The 16,891-nt window shown below is 35.4% G+C and overlaps 1 protein-coding gene across 1 annotated transcript in view; it reads left to right on the top strand.

Moving 5' to 3' along the window:
* RABGAP1L (RAB GTPase activating protein 1 like) overlaps positions 1 to 16,891 on the top strand; it is a 191,694-nt gene that overhangs the window by 40,240 nt on the left and 134,563 nt on the right. Inside the window, exons 7-12 of the mRNA XM_026669180.2 lie at positions 4,942 to 5,008; positions 7,477 to 7,579; positions 7,953 to 8,119; positions 14,424 to 14,568; positions 14,880 to 14,973; positions 16,239 to 16,389. Coding sequence (XP_026524965.2) covers positions 4,942 to 5,008; positions 7,477 to 7,579; positions 7,953 to 8,119; positions 14,424 to 14,568; positions 14,880 to 14,973; positions 16,239 to 16,389 — 727 coding nt within the window. The remainder of the gene's footprint in view (positions 1 to 4,941; positions 5,009 to 7,476; positions 7,580 to 7,952; positions 8,120 to 14,423; positions 14,569 to 14,879; positions 14,974 to 16,238; positions 16,390 to 16,891) is intronic.

The raw sequence follows: 16,891 nt of genomic DNA, 5'->3' as shown, positions 1-16,891 counted from the left end.
TGACTCCTAGGGCAAGGATAAAAAAAATCATGAATTTTTATCTCCTCTACATATAGATTTTGTTTTCCAGCTTCTTGATAATACAGTACTAGTCATTGCATCATTTAAAGGGTATTGAATACAGAAATTAAATTGTAGTCGGTATAAGATTTTATCTGTTATGAAGATATCTTGGAATTCCTGTATTGATTCTTATTTCTTATTAAATGTGACACTGTTATTTGAATTTTTAGTATTTGGATAGTAATAATGTCACTTAGATTGGTTCTTTTACAAATGTTTGGTTAACAATTTAGGTTTATATAGTTCACTGTAATCATGATTGCTGAAATAGGCATAAGCAGTTTGGTTCACATAAAAGGCAAGCTATCAACTATGATTTACAAATCATAGTGGCTAAGTTCATTTGTTAGTCTAAACCAAGATTAAACAAATCACATGAAAGCTTAATGTGGAGTACCAAACTAGCATTTTCCTTCAGCAAGATGTTGTAATAGCTTTTCCCACCAACTTCTATTGTCTGTCCTTAATATTTGTTGTTGATTTATTATATTAATTATATTTTAAAGTGTTTGTGAGCTTTTAAAAATATCATAAGCTATCTTGAAATGTTTTGGAGTTGATAAGGTTGAAAGAAATACATTTTAGTATACAGCCTATTTATGAAAGTTTTACTAGCCAATATTGAGTTCTCTAAATATGATCCAACATTTCATCCAGCATTTATTAGAACATTTTTCATATTTTATAAAGAACTATGTATTAAAGATAGGTTTTTGATTTTAAAAAGGTTCCTCCTGTTGTGGATAATTGTTCTAATGGCAGATTATAGCATGGTTAAATTAATATACCTGAGATCTCTGACTTATTTTTTCACTGTTCTCCTTTTTGTAAAAATAGCTGGGTAGTGTGATCCTGAATCTGTTAGATTCTAGTGATGTTGAAGGCTTTCTCATGTTTTAAATTGTTCAGAGCTCATCCTAAAGCTGCCATTTTCAGTGGGGAAGATACCTTTTTTCTTCCAAGATGGAATCTTGAAATGGAAAAAGTTTGAATTTGCTTTTCTGTAAAATAAAATAAAATTTGAATAAAATTGCTTTATTATTAAGCAAATAAAAAGCTATCTGAAGATTGTGGATCCTAATTCATGTCTACTAAAAAAACATTTTAAAAGCAACAAAAATGTTGCTTTTAAAAACCATCTCCTGTAGATGGCAGCCTTTCCATAAGATTTGAAATTAATTTTAGTTTCGTATTAGGTTCTTACTGCTTTTCTCTTAATTTTTTCAACAATGCTGTACTCAGAAAACCTATTTTATAGATGATTGTCATAGTTGTTTATGCATAAATCTGGACTATTAACAGTGTATTTTTTAAGGTCAGGTTTGTCTGCACCCACACTCACGTTGTATAAAAATTAACATTCAGTGATAGTGATAAATTTTAAGTTGGTTAATTTTTCCTTAGTTTTTTCCCTATTGCTGGGGGGAAGTTCTGCACAAACACAATCTGCAAAAAAATCATAGAGATAAATTTTTGTGGTTCCTTTGCTAGGAAACTATTCTTTTAACTTCTCACTCTTCCTTCTTAAACAATAACCTCAATAGCCTAGTTATTAATGTCATTGTATTTAACTGTAACTCACTCCCCCTGACTTTATAGGTAGTCCTTGCTTAATGATTAATTGGGATCAATAACTCTGCTGCTAAGCAAAGTGACAACTTATTCTCTTGCAGTCAATTCCTTCTTCTCCAATCTCTCCACTCTGGAGGAGGGGAGGAATGGTCAGGCAAAGGAGAGATTGTCTACAGAAATTACATGCCCTTTTTCTCCCCAATGTTGGGAAGTATTCAGTCTAGCAGGGAGAAGGGATGAAGCATGGTACAAGTCGAGTCACTGCACAACTATAAAAGAGCCACAACTGGTCCTCCCTGACTTCCTTGGGATCTTATCTAGTTGTTCCTAGAGGAGAGCTGCCAGACTGGGGAGATTCCTGTATTATTGGCAGAACATAATAAAATAGTTAACTCGAAGTCTGAAACCCCCACTTTAGAGTGGAGAGATTGGAGAAAGTGATTTCAACTTGTTTGCATAGAGTGCCTGCTGCTGCCAATCTGGGCTGCCAGTGCAGTTGTGTTGCTTTCAGTGTGTAGAAGATAAAAGCTTTACTTTCTTGCAGACCCTTCCTCTCCAATCTGTTTGCTTGGCAAAGGGGTGAAAAAAAACAACAGGGCAGCCACAGGATAGTGCGCACTGACTATAAAGGCAATTATGTGAGTGAGGAAAACTGAGAAGTTTGCAAATGATCATAAATTGGCTGTAAAGTTATTTTTCAATACTGTCACAACTTCAAATAGTCACTAAACAAGTTGTCAGTAAATGAGGATCTTATGTACTAGTACTACTTCATTACAGTTTTTCTGAACTTTTATAGAAGGAAATCTTGTAAGAATATGGATTGTTTCTCTTTCTGTCCTGGAAGGTAAAATATTATTTTTCTACCTTCCGGCACCAATTCTGAAATTCTGTTTTGGTTAGCTGGTGGGATAGTAAGTAGACTAACTCACCTCTATCTTAAAAGCAGATTTTTTTTTTGTAGAGGCAACAATTTTCATTTCGTTTTGTTTCCTTTTGTTTCGTTTCATATGTCGAGAGCAAGAAAACAGCAGGAAAAGACAATATTTAAAACAACAAACATTAATCAAAACAGGAAATTTAAAAGATATTATGATCTGGAGTAGTTGCCAGAGAAATTAATGTCAGCTAAGCATCTCTTTATAATGAGTAATTATCTACCACCACTGGGAAGATCCTACTGCTGGCCACTGCATTATAAACCAGATCTATTGGTGTGGTCACAAGCTGGAATTTCCCAGCTGAGCTTAATTGAAATACTGAATATGCTGCAGTGGCAAATTTTTAAGCAAATTAGTCTTAAGATAGCTAAGCTTTCGATGTAGACATCAACAATATTCATGTTGCGATAGTAGCCATATTGATTCATCAAACGACAGTAAAAACTCCATAATTTGGGATATTTGTAGATTGAATGCATTCATCAGCAATTGCTGCTAGGCTTCATCTAACATTCAGGTCCAAAGTTAAGACGACTCCCCCAAGCTTTAAAAACAAACATAAGCCAATCTGTTTCTCAGTTGTAACAAGGTGCAAAGGCTCTTTACTTATTAGAGATCAGGAAAGGAAAAAAAAAACCCTGAATGGACAAGGAAGGAAACAAATGACAAGTGCATGACGAAGTCATCATGTAAATGCTGCAACTTGTCTTAGCTGTTGTGACATTAGTTCATATCACCTATCAGTAACATCAGGGTATTTGTTGTGTTTAAAGACCGTAATCTAAGGAAAACTGAAATATTATCTAGTGGTTTGAAGGGATTAACCCTCTGAAAATACAGTCCTTCGGGTAGTTTATACCAGTGAGTCCCAACCTTTTGGACACCAGGGACACTTCCATGGAGAAAGGTTTTCTGCAAACGAGAGGGGGCATGGTTTTGTGTGGTGCCTGCATCCTGGGGATGGGGCTTCACTCATTTGGTCAGACCAACTGCTGGCATGCTGCGAACTGGTACCAGTGCACACTCTGGTTTACACTATTCTTCATCAGTATATGCAGCTTGTATTAGGAGACCAGTTATGGAATATTCCAGAGCAAATGCAGAGCAAGAATAGCTGTCAGTGATCTGTCAGAAAATAAAATCCAAAATCAATATTGGCAGAAATAGGTAACCCCTCAGTACCCCAATTATGGTTTTACCATTGCCCAAAGATTGTAGTATTATTTCTAAAAAATTAAAATTGAATGTTTTAAGGGAAATGACGGTTACACTTTGTCTTTTGATTCAACTGCAAAATGAACTTTGCATTTGCAGTTTTTGTTAGTTAAGTAAGTAGTAGTAAGTAACTGTGCAGCGCTTTGGATTTAATATGGATGAAGCCAATATAGATTAATTGTTATTTTTTTTATTTTATAAATAAAAAATAAGCATTTTATTTTTTATTTTATTTATGAATTTATTGAATATTGTAATGTTTGTGTTCTGTGTTTATAATCTACCCAGAGTCACTGTTGATAAAATGGGCAGCATATAAATTAAATAAATATATAATTAAAAATATAAATGCAGCATTTGCCTGCAGCTAATTAAAACAACTGTGTTGGTTTTCAGAACCATGTAGCTACAATGGAATCCTCCTCACAGCAGCTCCGTAATCCTAATACTAGATACAGTTGCTTTAAGAAGCTGCAAACAAGTACTGTATTTCTCTTTCTCCTTGTTTTGGAGCACCGCTTTTAGTAAAATCTGAGGCAGTATACAGCCCTAATGCATTGTTTTCAATTTGTCGTCTTTCCATTGTAATCAAAGATACTTAATAGATGTGGTCTGACTGTGCTGGGATTTTCTTCTAATTGCTACATTTCTCTTTTGCTAAAGAAGCTCTTACTATCCTTCAGAGTATTATTTCAGTAATACTCAGTAATGTTCTGCTGCATTCTGAATCTTAGAAGGACTCTTGGAAACATATAGAGTTTTTTTGCTAGCTTTGTATTGAACTAGCATTTACTGGCCTAAATATTTGTTGTGTATTCTACTTGCCTGCAAACCAGAATGGAACCTCAGAGTAAGTTTGACTTCTGAATTTCTTTCCAACAATATTAATTACTAGATAAAGCCTGACTGGCGAATTATTCCACTTTTTCCTACCCATGGTATTGTCAGCGTCAGTGACAACTGATTAGATTTTACTGTTCCAAACATTTTGTGTATTCCTCAAGCTACAGTCACTAAAATGACTGTCTTGATAGGACCTGGATTAGACTGTCTTTCCCTATTTAAATTGAAAATTATACTCTGTAATATCATTATACAATTAAGTGTTTTAAACTTGACTTTTTCTTGTGTTCCCTAATCCTGATTGCAGGTGCTTTGGAATGCTGCTAAGTCCAGGTCGAAATGTCAAAAACAGTGACATGCACTTATTGGATATGGTAATAATTCTCTAGTGTAACTGGCAAAAGCTTATGTGATGATATTCATTTTGGGTTTAATGACTGTCAAAAAAAATCCATTGTTCTCACCCCAAATATAGCCTTCTGGAATCAGAATTGGAAATACTTTTGTTTCTTTTCTCATGAAGGCAAAAGATGGTTAAGCTTCTAGAATATTTTTCAGCAGTAATTGTGTAGTTGCCTCATTAATTGCTGATTGCTGGATTCCATATTTGTTTATTTATCAAATGTATATCAGCCTCAGTGGTGCAGTGGTTAGAGTGCAGTACTGCAGGCTACTTCTGCTAACTGTCAGCTGCCTACAATTTGGCAGTTCAAATCCCATCAGGCTCAAGGTTGATCAGCTTTCCATCCTTCTGAGGTTGGTACAATGAGGATCCAGATTGTTGGGGGCAATAGGCTGACTCTGTAAATCAGGGGTTGCCAACCTTTTGGACCTCAGGCACCACCAAACTCATAATTTTAAATCCTGGAGACCACTAATATGAATTTTTACTGGCAGTGTCTTGCTGACGTTGGTGGGAGAGAGAGAGAGAGAGAGAGGGAGGGAGGAAGGGAGGAGAGAGAGAGAGAGAGAGAGAGAGATCTGATCTAACCCCTTCCTTCCTCCCCCCCCCTCTCTCTCTCTCTGTCTCTCATACACACACACACACAAACACACAGAGAAGGGGTGGGATTCAAATTTCTTAACTGATTCTTGGCGTGGCCTAATTTGTGGGTGTGGCTTGGTCATGTGACTGGCTGGGCATGGCTTGTATGTAAATATAAATATTTATGTAAATATTGAATTTTTTATTTAAAAAAGAGCAACTTTTACCCAAAATCAGGCAAAGCAGGCAGGCAGATTGAGTTGCTCTCAGAATCACAGATTCACTCAGAGATCTGTGTTTCTGCCATTGGCTATCTGAGTCTGCACTGAATAATAGAACCTTCAGTCCTAAGGGAGGTTTGGCTTTAAAAGCAGAGCCAAAGATCTAAAGATTAGCTAGAAAGCAAGAAATACAATGATTTCCTGCTTTTTAGGTAATCTAAATCTCCCAGCACAGCAGAATAGCTGATGGTTGGGGGGAAAAAAGCAAAAATAGCAACGTAGCAAGCAAGTTTGCCGAGTAAGGAATGAGTGGTCAGGGAGGGTTCCCGCAGGCCCTATGGGCGGCGCAGCCTTGTGTTCCCGCGTAGCCTGGATTAATTGTTTCTGGGGGTGCTTTGGGGGTGAAATTTTCTCACAGACCACCAGTCGGCCACGGCCCATTGGTTGGCGACCACTGCTGTAAACCACTTAGGGAGGACTGTAAAGCACTGTGAAGTGGCATATAAGTCTAAGTGCTATTGTTATTGCTATGTAGCCTCCCATCTCACCCAAAGGGGGGACCTGTATAATAATAAGCTAACCTAAAAAGCCACAGTAATAAATAATATAAAAACAAAAACACTAACTCTTGGCGAAGGGAAGATAAAAATGACTCTGTCAGCAATAAAGCCATCAAATTCCAGATTCCTTTGGAGCCATAGGCCTGTCAGCATAACTAGGTGCTGAGGGCTTTTCAAAAAATCAAAAGGGATGGGCCAATCTAATTTCAGGGGGAAGGATGTTCCATAAGGCAGGGATCACAGCAGAGACCCACCTGGGAGCCACCAGATGTGGGTTCCTAGCTGACCTTACTTGCACCATCCCTTCACTCAGAGATCTAAATGGAGTGGGCTAACCCGGGAGGGGTGTTCCCTCAGAAAAGCCTTTAAAAAAAATTAATGGTGATTTTCAAGTAGCTCTCATCACCTTATCAAATTTATGTAGATTTACTAGGACAATCGTAGTTAAATGTTGTCAATCTGAGAGCAGAAGAACCAAATTCAATTCCTCCTTCTATAGAGAAAACCAATAATGGTACAAAATGAGGTGAAGATACAGATGTCCTAAATAATTTCCAATATACGAAATCCATCAGGCTTCCAAAAATAATAAAAAATGATTTTATTAACCAGTTGGTCCAAATATATTTGTCCAAAATACTTAGATATGTATTTCACATAAATATTGAGAATATGGAAATTTGGCAAGGAAAATGCTTTATAAAAGACCAATTGAAGTAAATATGACTATTTATATGTACATGGGCATAATCCAATCTTTATACTATAAACATATGGGGTATTTTTAATGTATCATATGTAAGATGCGAGATCTAATAATGTCCACATAAATTTGCTGTTTTTAGATAAATGTGCTTTGTTTGGCTCTGTGGTTTTACATTCCTATACTCACATAAGCTATTATTAAAGCAAATGGCAAATGGAAGTAACTTACAGGAATTATCTCTACTATTCAGTTGTTAAGACTAAACATTGTACTTGTTTTAAGATGTTTATTAAGAGTTTTAATTGTACAGACACAATATTGCAAAGAAAACTGCAAAGTAATTTTGGAAAAATCCTGTTTTTGTTCTTAGGAGTCCATGGGGAAAACTTCAGATGGTAAAGCTTATGTAATAACTGGACTTTGGAATCCTAATATGCCTATCTTTTTAGTCTTAAATGAAGAAACTCCTAAGGGTAAGTATGCATTTAAAATTCTATTCTGTGATCACATTATTGGAAAGGGATTAAATATATTGTGTATAGCCTTCTGTTTTAATAGCATTCTTCATACACTGCAATAGGTTGTAAGTCATAATATATGCATTTATTTATCACACAATAGATATTGCATTAAAAAGTCAGATCTGATGCATAAACAGAAGTGGGACATTAGAGAGAAAAGGGAAGAGTAGGTGAGAGGGCAATGTTATGAATACCAATATGGAGTTAAAGAAGAGAAGAATCTCAGCAGAGTAGAAATCATAAGTTCCCAAGCATATAATGATATGAGTATACTTTATTGTTATTGCCATTTAATGTGAAATTTAATTTTCTTTGTGTGTTATAGATAAGCGTGTATACATGACTGTGGCAGTAGATATGGTAGTCACAGAAGTGGTAGAGCCAGTTCGTTTTCTGTTAGAGACACTTGTACGAGTGTATCCCGCCAATGAACGCTTCTGGTACTTCAGCAGGAAAACCTACACAAAAACATTCTATATGAAATTAAAACAGGTAATTTTTAATAAAAAGAGAAATAATTTAATGAGTTGGAGAGATATTGCATTGTCTATATATACTTTGCAAAATGCTATGTAAATTAAGTGTTGGGGGTTAAAGTTCATAGGCAAATGGAACCTGGTCGTCAATGGTACATAAGAAAAATAAATAGGGAGAAATGCCTTTTTCAGTTGGACAATTTGACAGGTTTCTTTGAGAGCTGGAAATTGGAGGACATAATTGGAGGACATAACTGCAGATTAGTTGGATATGGTCCATCTTTATCTTTTGAACCCTACCTTCTTAACTGTAAATTACCCAGGAGGAAATGGCTAAGGATAATAATACAGGTAGTTTTCTATTACCAACTGCAATTGGGACTGGCAATTCTATTGCTAAGTGAAGCAGTTGTAAAGTAAAATGTCACAATGATGCACTTGACATTAACTTATCACTTCTGGCTGCAATTGTTAAGCAAATCACCATGGTTTCTTAAGCATAATATCACATGCCTGGGATTTGCAACTTCTTGTTGTTTTGCTATTTATTTATGGAATATTGAGTGTGGTTTTAGGAATTGTGTACAATTAAAATAAAAACAATCAACCAATATAATTAATCCAGTAGTGGCTTTTCCATTGAATTTGTTTATTGGAAGCTGAATATGAAAGTTGCAAATGGCAGTCATGTGACCATAGGACATGGCAACCATCGTAAATACACAATACCTATTATCTTGTAAGCGATTGACAAATCAAAATAAATAAATAAATAAAAAACAATGGTTAGGGTAAGCTCTAACCCTAACCCCAACAAATGGGAAAAATAAAAAATAACTACAAATTGGGAAAATAGTATAATATATATTGATTATATATATATTATAATTACTATAATACTATAATTATAATGAGCATATCAAGATTAGAAGTTGGAAGATAAAAACTCTTCATATGTAATTGTATCATTACTGTCAGCATTGTGTAAAAATATATTAATACATTGTCCACAAAAAACGTTGGTTGTTAAAGGAAAACTACAAATAAAACATACAACAAGTAAATACACAACAGTTGTGAAGTGCCCAAACTCTGCTGGGAGGACACTGCTGCAGACATAACTCTGAATACTGGTTGTGAGTGCCACTTAGCACAATCAAAACTGTAAATGATTGCTGAATGAATTGGTTGGTAAGTGAGGACTAATTCTAACATTGAGTCACCCCACATGTATGGATTTTAGGCAAATTCTTAGAGAATGTGACAGACCAACTCCATGTGTTTGGGGGAAGCAAGTTATTTATATCTTTGATAATTAATGTACTGATAACTTTCCAAGACTATATTGTAGTAAGTTATATGGGGGTCTGGTTTTGAAGAAGACCAAGCATCTTCACTTTCTTCCAGTTGCAGCAGCCCAAATTTTAAACAAGAGCTCATATTATAATTACAATTATGTAACATGCTATGACGACACACTGACTAAAACGATACTGTTTTTAGTTTTCTGGTATAATGTCTAGTTCATGGTATTCAATCTTGAATTACCATAAGTATCATAATATGCCAACACAAAATACCAATACCAAAAAGTTTCCAGTAAATAAAAAATGAGGCACATCATGGTATGCTACAAAACATTTTTTCAAATAGCTTCCCTTATGCCACCAGTTTAATCATTCCTACCATCCAAAACATCAACAATTAGCTCCCTATCCTGAGAGAAACCAAACCTAGTATTGTTTACAAACACCCAACAATTCATCCCAACCTCAACACAAACTTGTAAGAGAACTGCATGTTCATATGCAGCATCTCCATGGAAGCAGCATGCGTCAAGGGAAATCCTCCTTAGAAAAGAAACTTTCTAGCAATCAGTAATTCTTTTGCTTTCAAATGGTGACAAACTCAAGCTCCATAAACTCTGCTTGCACTTCTGCAATAATGATAAGCTTCACAACAAAGAGTGATAGCATCAAAAGAAACTACAAACAGAGGAACAAGCACAGCTCTTAGTTCAGGGAACATGAGATCACCATCTTGCACACCTGCAGAGTCAGAAACACACCACATGGAATTTCAGCACTCACCATGCCCAAGAAATTGTTGTGTCTCCCCCCCCCCCCGAATAAATTGTACTATACCCAATGAGACCTGAACATCTTTGAATAATGGCAGCCAGATACATTTAAAATTTTTATGACTCCAACATACATCTTTGTGATGTTATTTGTGTTTATTTATTATTCATTTATCATTTGTATTTGTTTATTGTCCTTCTTCCAATAAGAGAGGGATAAGTTGCAAACAGGTTAATGGAAGCATATTTGAAAGTTTTGTTGAAATAAAATTTGTTCTTCAGTATTCTGCTTGCTGTCTGTAAGAGAGGAAGAATGCTACATAGGTCATGGACATTCTTCCGCACCCTTCTGGGCAGCTTTCTTTGCCTCATGATGCATGCCTTCTTAACATTAATTTACAAAGTCTGTTTTCTGTTTATCAAAACTGACCATTTGAAAAAGAATTACAGTAAGATTCTTGAGGCACTAATATGCTCATTATTTTTTCTGTGTGTTTCTTTTTTACTTCATGGAATATATCCTATTGTGTATGAAAACTTTTCATTTTAGCATTTTGTATATGAACTGGGAGATTGATTGTTTGGAAAGCAGTAGGGTAGAGAATTTTTGTTCATAAGAATAGCTGCAATAAATCTCTGGTAGCTCAATCTGCTGCTTTAGAGGTGTCATGATTTGTTTGCTTTGAAAGATTCAGGAGAGCCATTTTCATCGAATCCCCCCTTTTTACTGGCAAGGCTACATTCTAGCAAATTATATTGCTGAAAGGAAATTCTGTTTCTTGTGTCAAGAGTAAATGCAGCACATAGTTCTTTTTATTAATGCATTTATTTATAGCTTTTTTGATGGCACCTTGATGCTTTACCATATCTGAAAAATAGCTCTTTTTTTCAGATTCTGAAAGAGTTTCAAGGACTGAATGATCCTTTCAAACCTATACATCTGAGAACATTTCAACCTTTTTATTTCTAGAATGAGTGATAACATTTATAAGCTATTCTCTTATGAAAATTTAAATGCTAAATGTTTAATGAAACTATAGAATCCTAGTTTGAAAGTTTGTGTATATTTTAATAGGAAATTGTGGGTCTTTATTCTCATTCAGAAGAGTTGCTAGTTTTATTTAATAATTTTATTTTAATAGTAAATCAGTGTCTTAAATAGTCTAAAAGCTGTCAGAATTTATTATGCTAAACAAAATGTGAAGGAACATTTAATTTTTAAAATTATTTTTCCATCTATATCCTTTTATTCAGACATTAATACTTATTACAACTGAGACATAGCAGAAGAAAAATTTATTTATTTTAAATACAAGGATTTAAGACGGTATTTAGGATTTCTTGTAAATATGATAAAACTGCATACTCAAATGTACAACTTTTAAATATGGGTCAATCCTGAGTGGGAGACAAAATTAACTTTACTGCTTTTATGGCTAGATTTTTGCCACAAATGGGGCAGAGGAAATCCATTTCTGTTCTATAAGATTTCTTGATGTCATATGATACCCTTCATAACAATATCTTTCCGGGATTTATGGCTGATTACGAAACTGATTTGAGCTATTTTTGCCTTATCTGATTGAATGTTCCTGGAATATAGGTAGTCCTTGACTTAACAACAGTTTAGTTAGTGACTGTTCAAAGTTACAATGGCACTGAAAAAAGTGACTTATGACCATTTATCACACTTCCATTGCAGGATCCCCATGGTTATGTGATCAAAATTCAGATGCTTCACAGCTGGTTCATATTTATGACGGTTGCAGTGTCTGGGGGATCATGTGATCACCTTTTGCAAACTTCTGAGAAGCAAAGTGAATGGGAATGCCTGTTTCACTTAACCATGTTTGTAAGTGAATCAACTACAATGATTCACTTAACAAGTGCGGCAAGAAAGGTCGTAAAATTGGGCAAAATTCACTTAACAAATATTTTGCTTAGCAACAGACATTTTAGGCTCAATTGTGGTCATAATTAGAGTATTTATGTAATTAGAGATTGGATGTGGATAACCCAAGGCTTAGTCCTAATAGGCATTATAGATAACTACTGTAATTAAAACTAGGAAAATAAATGAAGTCCAGCTTATTTTTTTGCCTTGGTCTATTGCATACCCTCATTTAGGTTTACTTTTTTCCATTTAGCATCTTATTGTCCTACTCTCATCGCTAAAACCTTTGAAGGTTTAGACATTTTTCAGGTCTGTAAGTTAACATAACCAAGGGCGATGGAATAGTGGAGAAAGTTGACTGACATCAGAATAAAGGACAACAGGCTATTACGTATTAGCTAAATAGGCCAGTTTCTTTCTACAGTTTATCTGTACCCCTTCACCATCCATATTAGCATATCCCAGTCTGAAAATTATTTCTAATTTTACCTCTGAAAGGAGGAGGTAGTCCCAAGCTTGAACAATGAATCTCTCTAAGACATGTCCTTTTGTCTTCAGTTCCCACATGCTCCTCTCTTAGCTCCTTTCTCCTGCTGCTGCATAAGATGCCATGCATCTTGTCCTCTTTTGATTGGCAATTCGCCTGCTAGCCTTCCATATCCTCAAACCCCTCCATACCGAAAAAGATTATGCCCTTGTGCCCAGATTTGTCATGAAGCTGAACTCCCCCCACAACCAGGGTTTATTAGTACATGATTAGATGCATCTCGAAAATGTAAAAGGACCTCAGTTTAAAGACTTGACTTTATGTTACTCACAATGGTAGGTCCTGTGCCACAAGTGGGATTTGGCTCAAGAAATTTTTTTCAGATGTGGCAGGTAAGGATTTGAGTCTTTCCTGCTGGGTCTGCAGTCAAGGGCTTTGTTTGTTTGTTTCCCTTGTTTGTATGCTACCCACTCTGTAACAGATCAACAGAGTTAGAGCTGCAAAAATACGATTAATATGAAAATTGAGCTTTAAAATAGTGAAGCTACAATTTAAAGCAATAGTATGTTAATTTTTTAATTACAACAATGAAAGAGTCTTGAGTATATAAGGACCCTGTAAGCATGACTGAGGCTTGTCCACAATAAGGATTCTGTCCCTGAGAAAATATAGCGGTTTAGTTAAACTCCTGAGATCAGAGAAGAATATGTAACTTCTTTTCTATTCAGAATTCCACATGTTCTGTCCTAGGTATAACAATTGAAAATTTGGTATACCTAGGGTGCAATATTGTATACTTAGGGTTTCTTGAAACAGTAATTCTAGCATTGAAAAAAAGATTCATAGAAATAGCATTCTGTTTAAGCCTATTAGTTTTCCAGCAAGACAAGAATTTTTGATGGATCCCCATCAGGTCCAACCAATCGGGGTTCAAAATACTTTTGCCTCAAAGAGCAATTTTCATAAGTGGAAGTAAAATGAACAGCATAGTGATCTGGCATTATGGCAATAAAAAAAAACCTGGACATGTTTATAAGGCTAGAGAAAGCAAACTGCATCCAGGTGGTAATTTAACAGTTTGGAATTCCCTCTATTAAATATCCATCTGTGCACATGTGTCCTCTGTTAAATACCTATAAATTATGCTATATAGAGCTATATAATCTCCTTTAAATGAATAATTGAATTGTGGAATTCTATTTAAGGAAGATTCATCTAGAACCCTTTTTGTTACTTTTTAGGCATCAGTCAGGCTGTCTTGTACACTTAGATTTTTGGAGGTAACTTGATATATTCTTTATTTTGAGTTAGCCATCATTATACTTTGTAATATTGCATTGAATGACTGCCTGGGAGCTGGCCTTACTATTAGGGTGCAGAGCCTGCTTCATGCAGTGTATTTTGAGTATGTTGAACAGACAGTGAATCTTTTGTTAGTAACTTAGCATTATGCTACATTTTTACTCCTCAGAATAGACAGTGAGTTTATAGATTTTCTGCTTAATGAATATGGCTGGCTTTGGATATTTTGAATGGGTGCTTTCTCTTCTCAGTTTCAGGCAACAAAATGTTTCAGATAGAAAAATAAATTATTTGTTAAGTGGGCTGCATTATTCCTTATTCTGTTTGTTTTAATTTCTATTTTGAATGGTTACTCTTTTTCTTTTTGTATTCTTAGCATATCAAACTTCAAATTAGCTACAGTGTTAGCAAGCAACAGTAATGGCTTAATGTAGTCAAACCAATATAATTTGTTTTACTCATTAGTTTTTTTCATTCTTATATAGGGAAAATTGAACAATTGTTTTAGTATTTAGAGTTGCTTAGGCTAAATTACGTTTTTTGTCATTTGTATTTAGTGTGAAGGGAAAGGCAGTATAAATGCTGGCGATGCAATCTACGAAGTCTTGAGTCTACACTGCAATTCTGAAAGAGAGGAAGAAGCAGTTAGTCCATTAAGTTTTGCTGATCAAATTTCTTTGCAAGAGGATGATGCTGAAGAGGGTGAGAGTAAAATGGACTTACGTACCTTGGTTCCATAATAATGGGATAAGGTTATTAGAGTTATGGATGTCTTAAAATCATGAGCTGATCTTGTTCTTTCCCCAGGACATGGATGCTGAAGTTTCCCAGTCTAGCATCTGGGGGACTATACCCATTTGGGAATGAGGTCGAGCTTCTTGAGTAAAGATGCTGTTGAGCAGCAGGGTGGGCAATATACTGCCAGCATACCTAGCTTATTCCTAACTCCCAACTTCAAATAAAGGATATATTGTGAAATTGATCAATATTGTTGCTCCTGATCTCTCTTGCAGGAAGCGATAATGAACTCTCAAGTGGTACGGGTGATGTATCCAAAGATTGTCCAGAGAAGATATTGTATTCTTGGGGAGAATTGTTGGGACGATGGTAAGAGTTAACGAGAAAAATGTTTAAACTACATTTTAAAAGAAACTTTCAGAACTGCAGAATAAGAAAAAAATTAATGAGGTTTTTTTTTTAGAAGTATTTAACTCAAATATGCAGATTCTCAGTCCTAGTGTTGAAAGCAGTTTGTGGAATCCCTCCTGTTTTCACCAAACTGCAATTTGAAAAGACAAAATGGAAAATTATCATATCAATAGAGGGTAATGCTATTAACTATTTAATGAAATAGTTATGTAATTCTAATGAAATGTAAATTAAATTACTTTGTCCTGGCCTTGCCTATTTGGGAGAGTATGATCTAGTTTTGTGTTGTGGTTAAGGCATCATGCTATAAACTGGGAGATCTGCCTTAGGCATGAAACCAACTGGGTGATCTTGGGCCAATCATTCTCTCTCAACCCTAGGAAGGAGAAAATGGCAAATCACAAAGTTTTGCCAAGAAAACTGCAGGGACTGAGAAATGGACATAACTTAATGGAAGAAAAAATATATAAAAAGACCTATTGTCTGGAGTGCATGCTTTTTTTTGTGTGTGTATTTTTAGTAGGCTAGATTTTACAGAAAAGAAAACCATTTGCTATTGGTATAGTTGGAACAGTCACTGATCAGATCATTTTGTGTTAGCCCAGAGTTGCTAGCAACCAGTCTTCCCTTCAGTGGGTCCCCTTCAAGTGTCTCATGGACCCTGTTGAGTTTCAGAGAAAACCTTTACTTTTTCTGCAGTTCTTAGGTACAATTCAACTAAGTCTTTGTCACTACCTAAAATGAAGGGACAGACATGGCTTTGAATTGGATCACAGGTACAAATGAAGAACTTGCTTGTTTTCTGATAAATTCGAGGAGATGAAATAACAGAAAAGATGTTTAAAATGGTGCTGGAGAAAGCAAATGTTGAATCTAATTGTGCCTTTCTTAGGGTGACCTTGTGGAAATAAAAGCAGCAAAATGTAATCGTTTCCCACTGTCATGGTGTCCACAGATAATTGTCCCATAGACTTGCTTAGGGAAATTCCAGTCTTGCAGCTCCAAAAGGACCTGGAGGAAATGGATCCCTTGGGTTTCAGGCTGGGATATAGTATTGAAATGGTGTGGCTTATACTTAAATGTGACCATAGCAAGATCAAAATGGTGATAAAGCATCCACCCCAGTCCTCCATATTTTCTTAGCAGTCTCAATATCACATATAGAAATATAAGAAGCAGAGAAAAAAATTGAACAGAAAAAAAATTCTCTTTATCTTATCTAGGCATAATAATCTGGACATGCGACCAAAAGGTCTATCTTCATTGGTGAAAAGAGGTGTGCCAGAGGCTTTGAGAGCTGAAGTGTGGCAGTTACTAGCAGGATGTCATGATAATCAGGCGATGTTGGATAAATACAGAATTCTTATCACAAAGGTCAGTGTCTTGTTTTCTTTAATACAATATGGCTACATATTTTAAAGCAGTGATCTTGTTTTTCAAATAAAATAGGTTAAAATTATGGTAGGTATACTTTTGCTGTCTGATCTGACCTTTCAGTGAGGAATGGCGCTTCTCTGTATGTTTGAAGTTGCATGATTATCTCTATACTATATACCAAATCTTTCATTTTTCTGCAGTTTTAAATACTGCACATTATTTAAGAGAATATTTGAGTAGTTAGGATGGTTTTAACTAGGAGCTGGTTATGACCTCTATAACCGTATATTCATACGAGCCAGTTATTTGAGAGATCACTTATTTTACTGTTATCTTTCTGGCCTGTTTGGACTGATAGGATGGGTGTATTTTGAATCCCTCATTTTTTTTTAAGATGGATGTCTTCTCATTGTGGTTCTTGCCTTTGAAATGGGCTTCCTCTTGAAATCTGGGTGGTGCCATTCTTAATGGCATTCTGGAGGCCTGTAATCCTGCCTAT

This window comes from Notechis scutatus, chromosome 3, assembly GCF_049901735.1.
Source record: "Notechis scutatus isolate UNSWTSFEM ecotype Mainland chromosome 3, rNotScu1.2, whole genome shotgun sequence".
In the NCBI taxonomy this organism is placed as follows: Eukaryota; Metazoa; Chordata; class Lepidosauria; order Squamata; family Elapidae; genus Notechis; species Notechis scutatus.
This window is presented reverse-complemented; position numbering and strand designations above follow the sequence as displayed.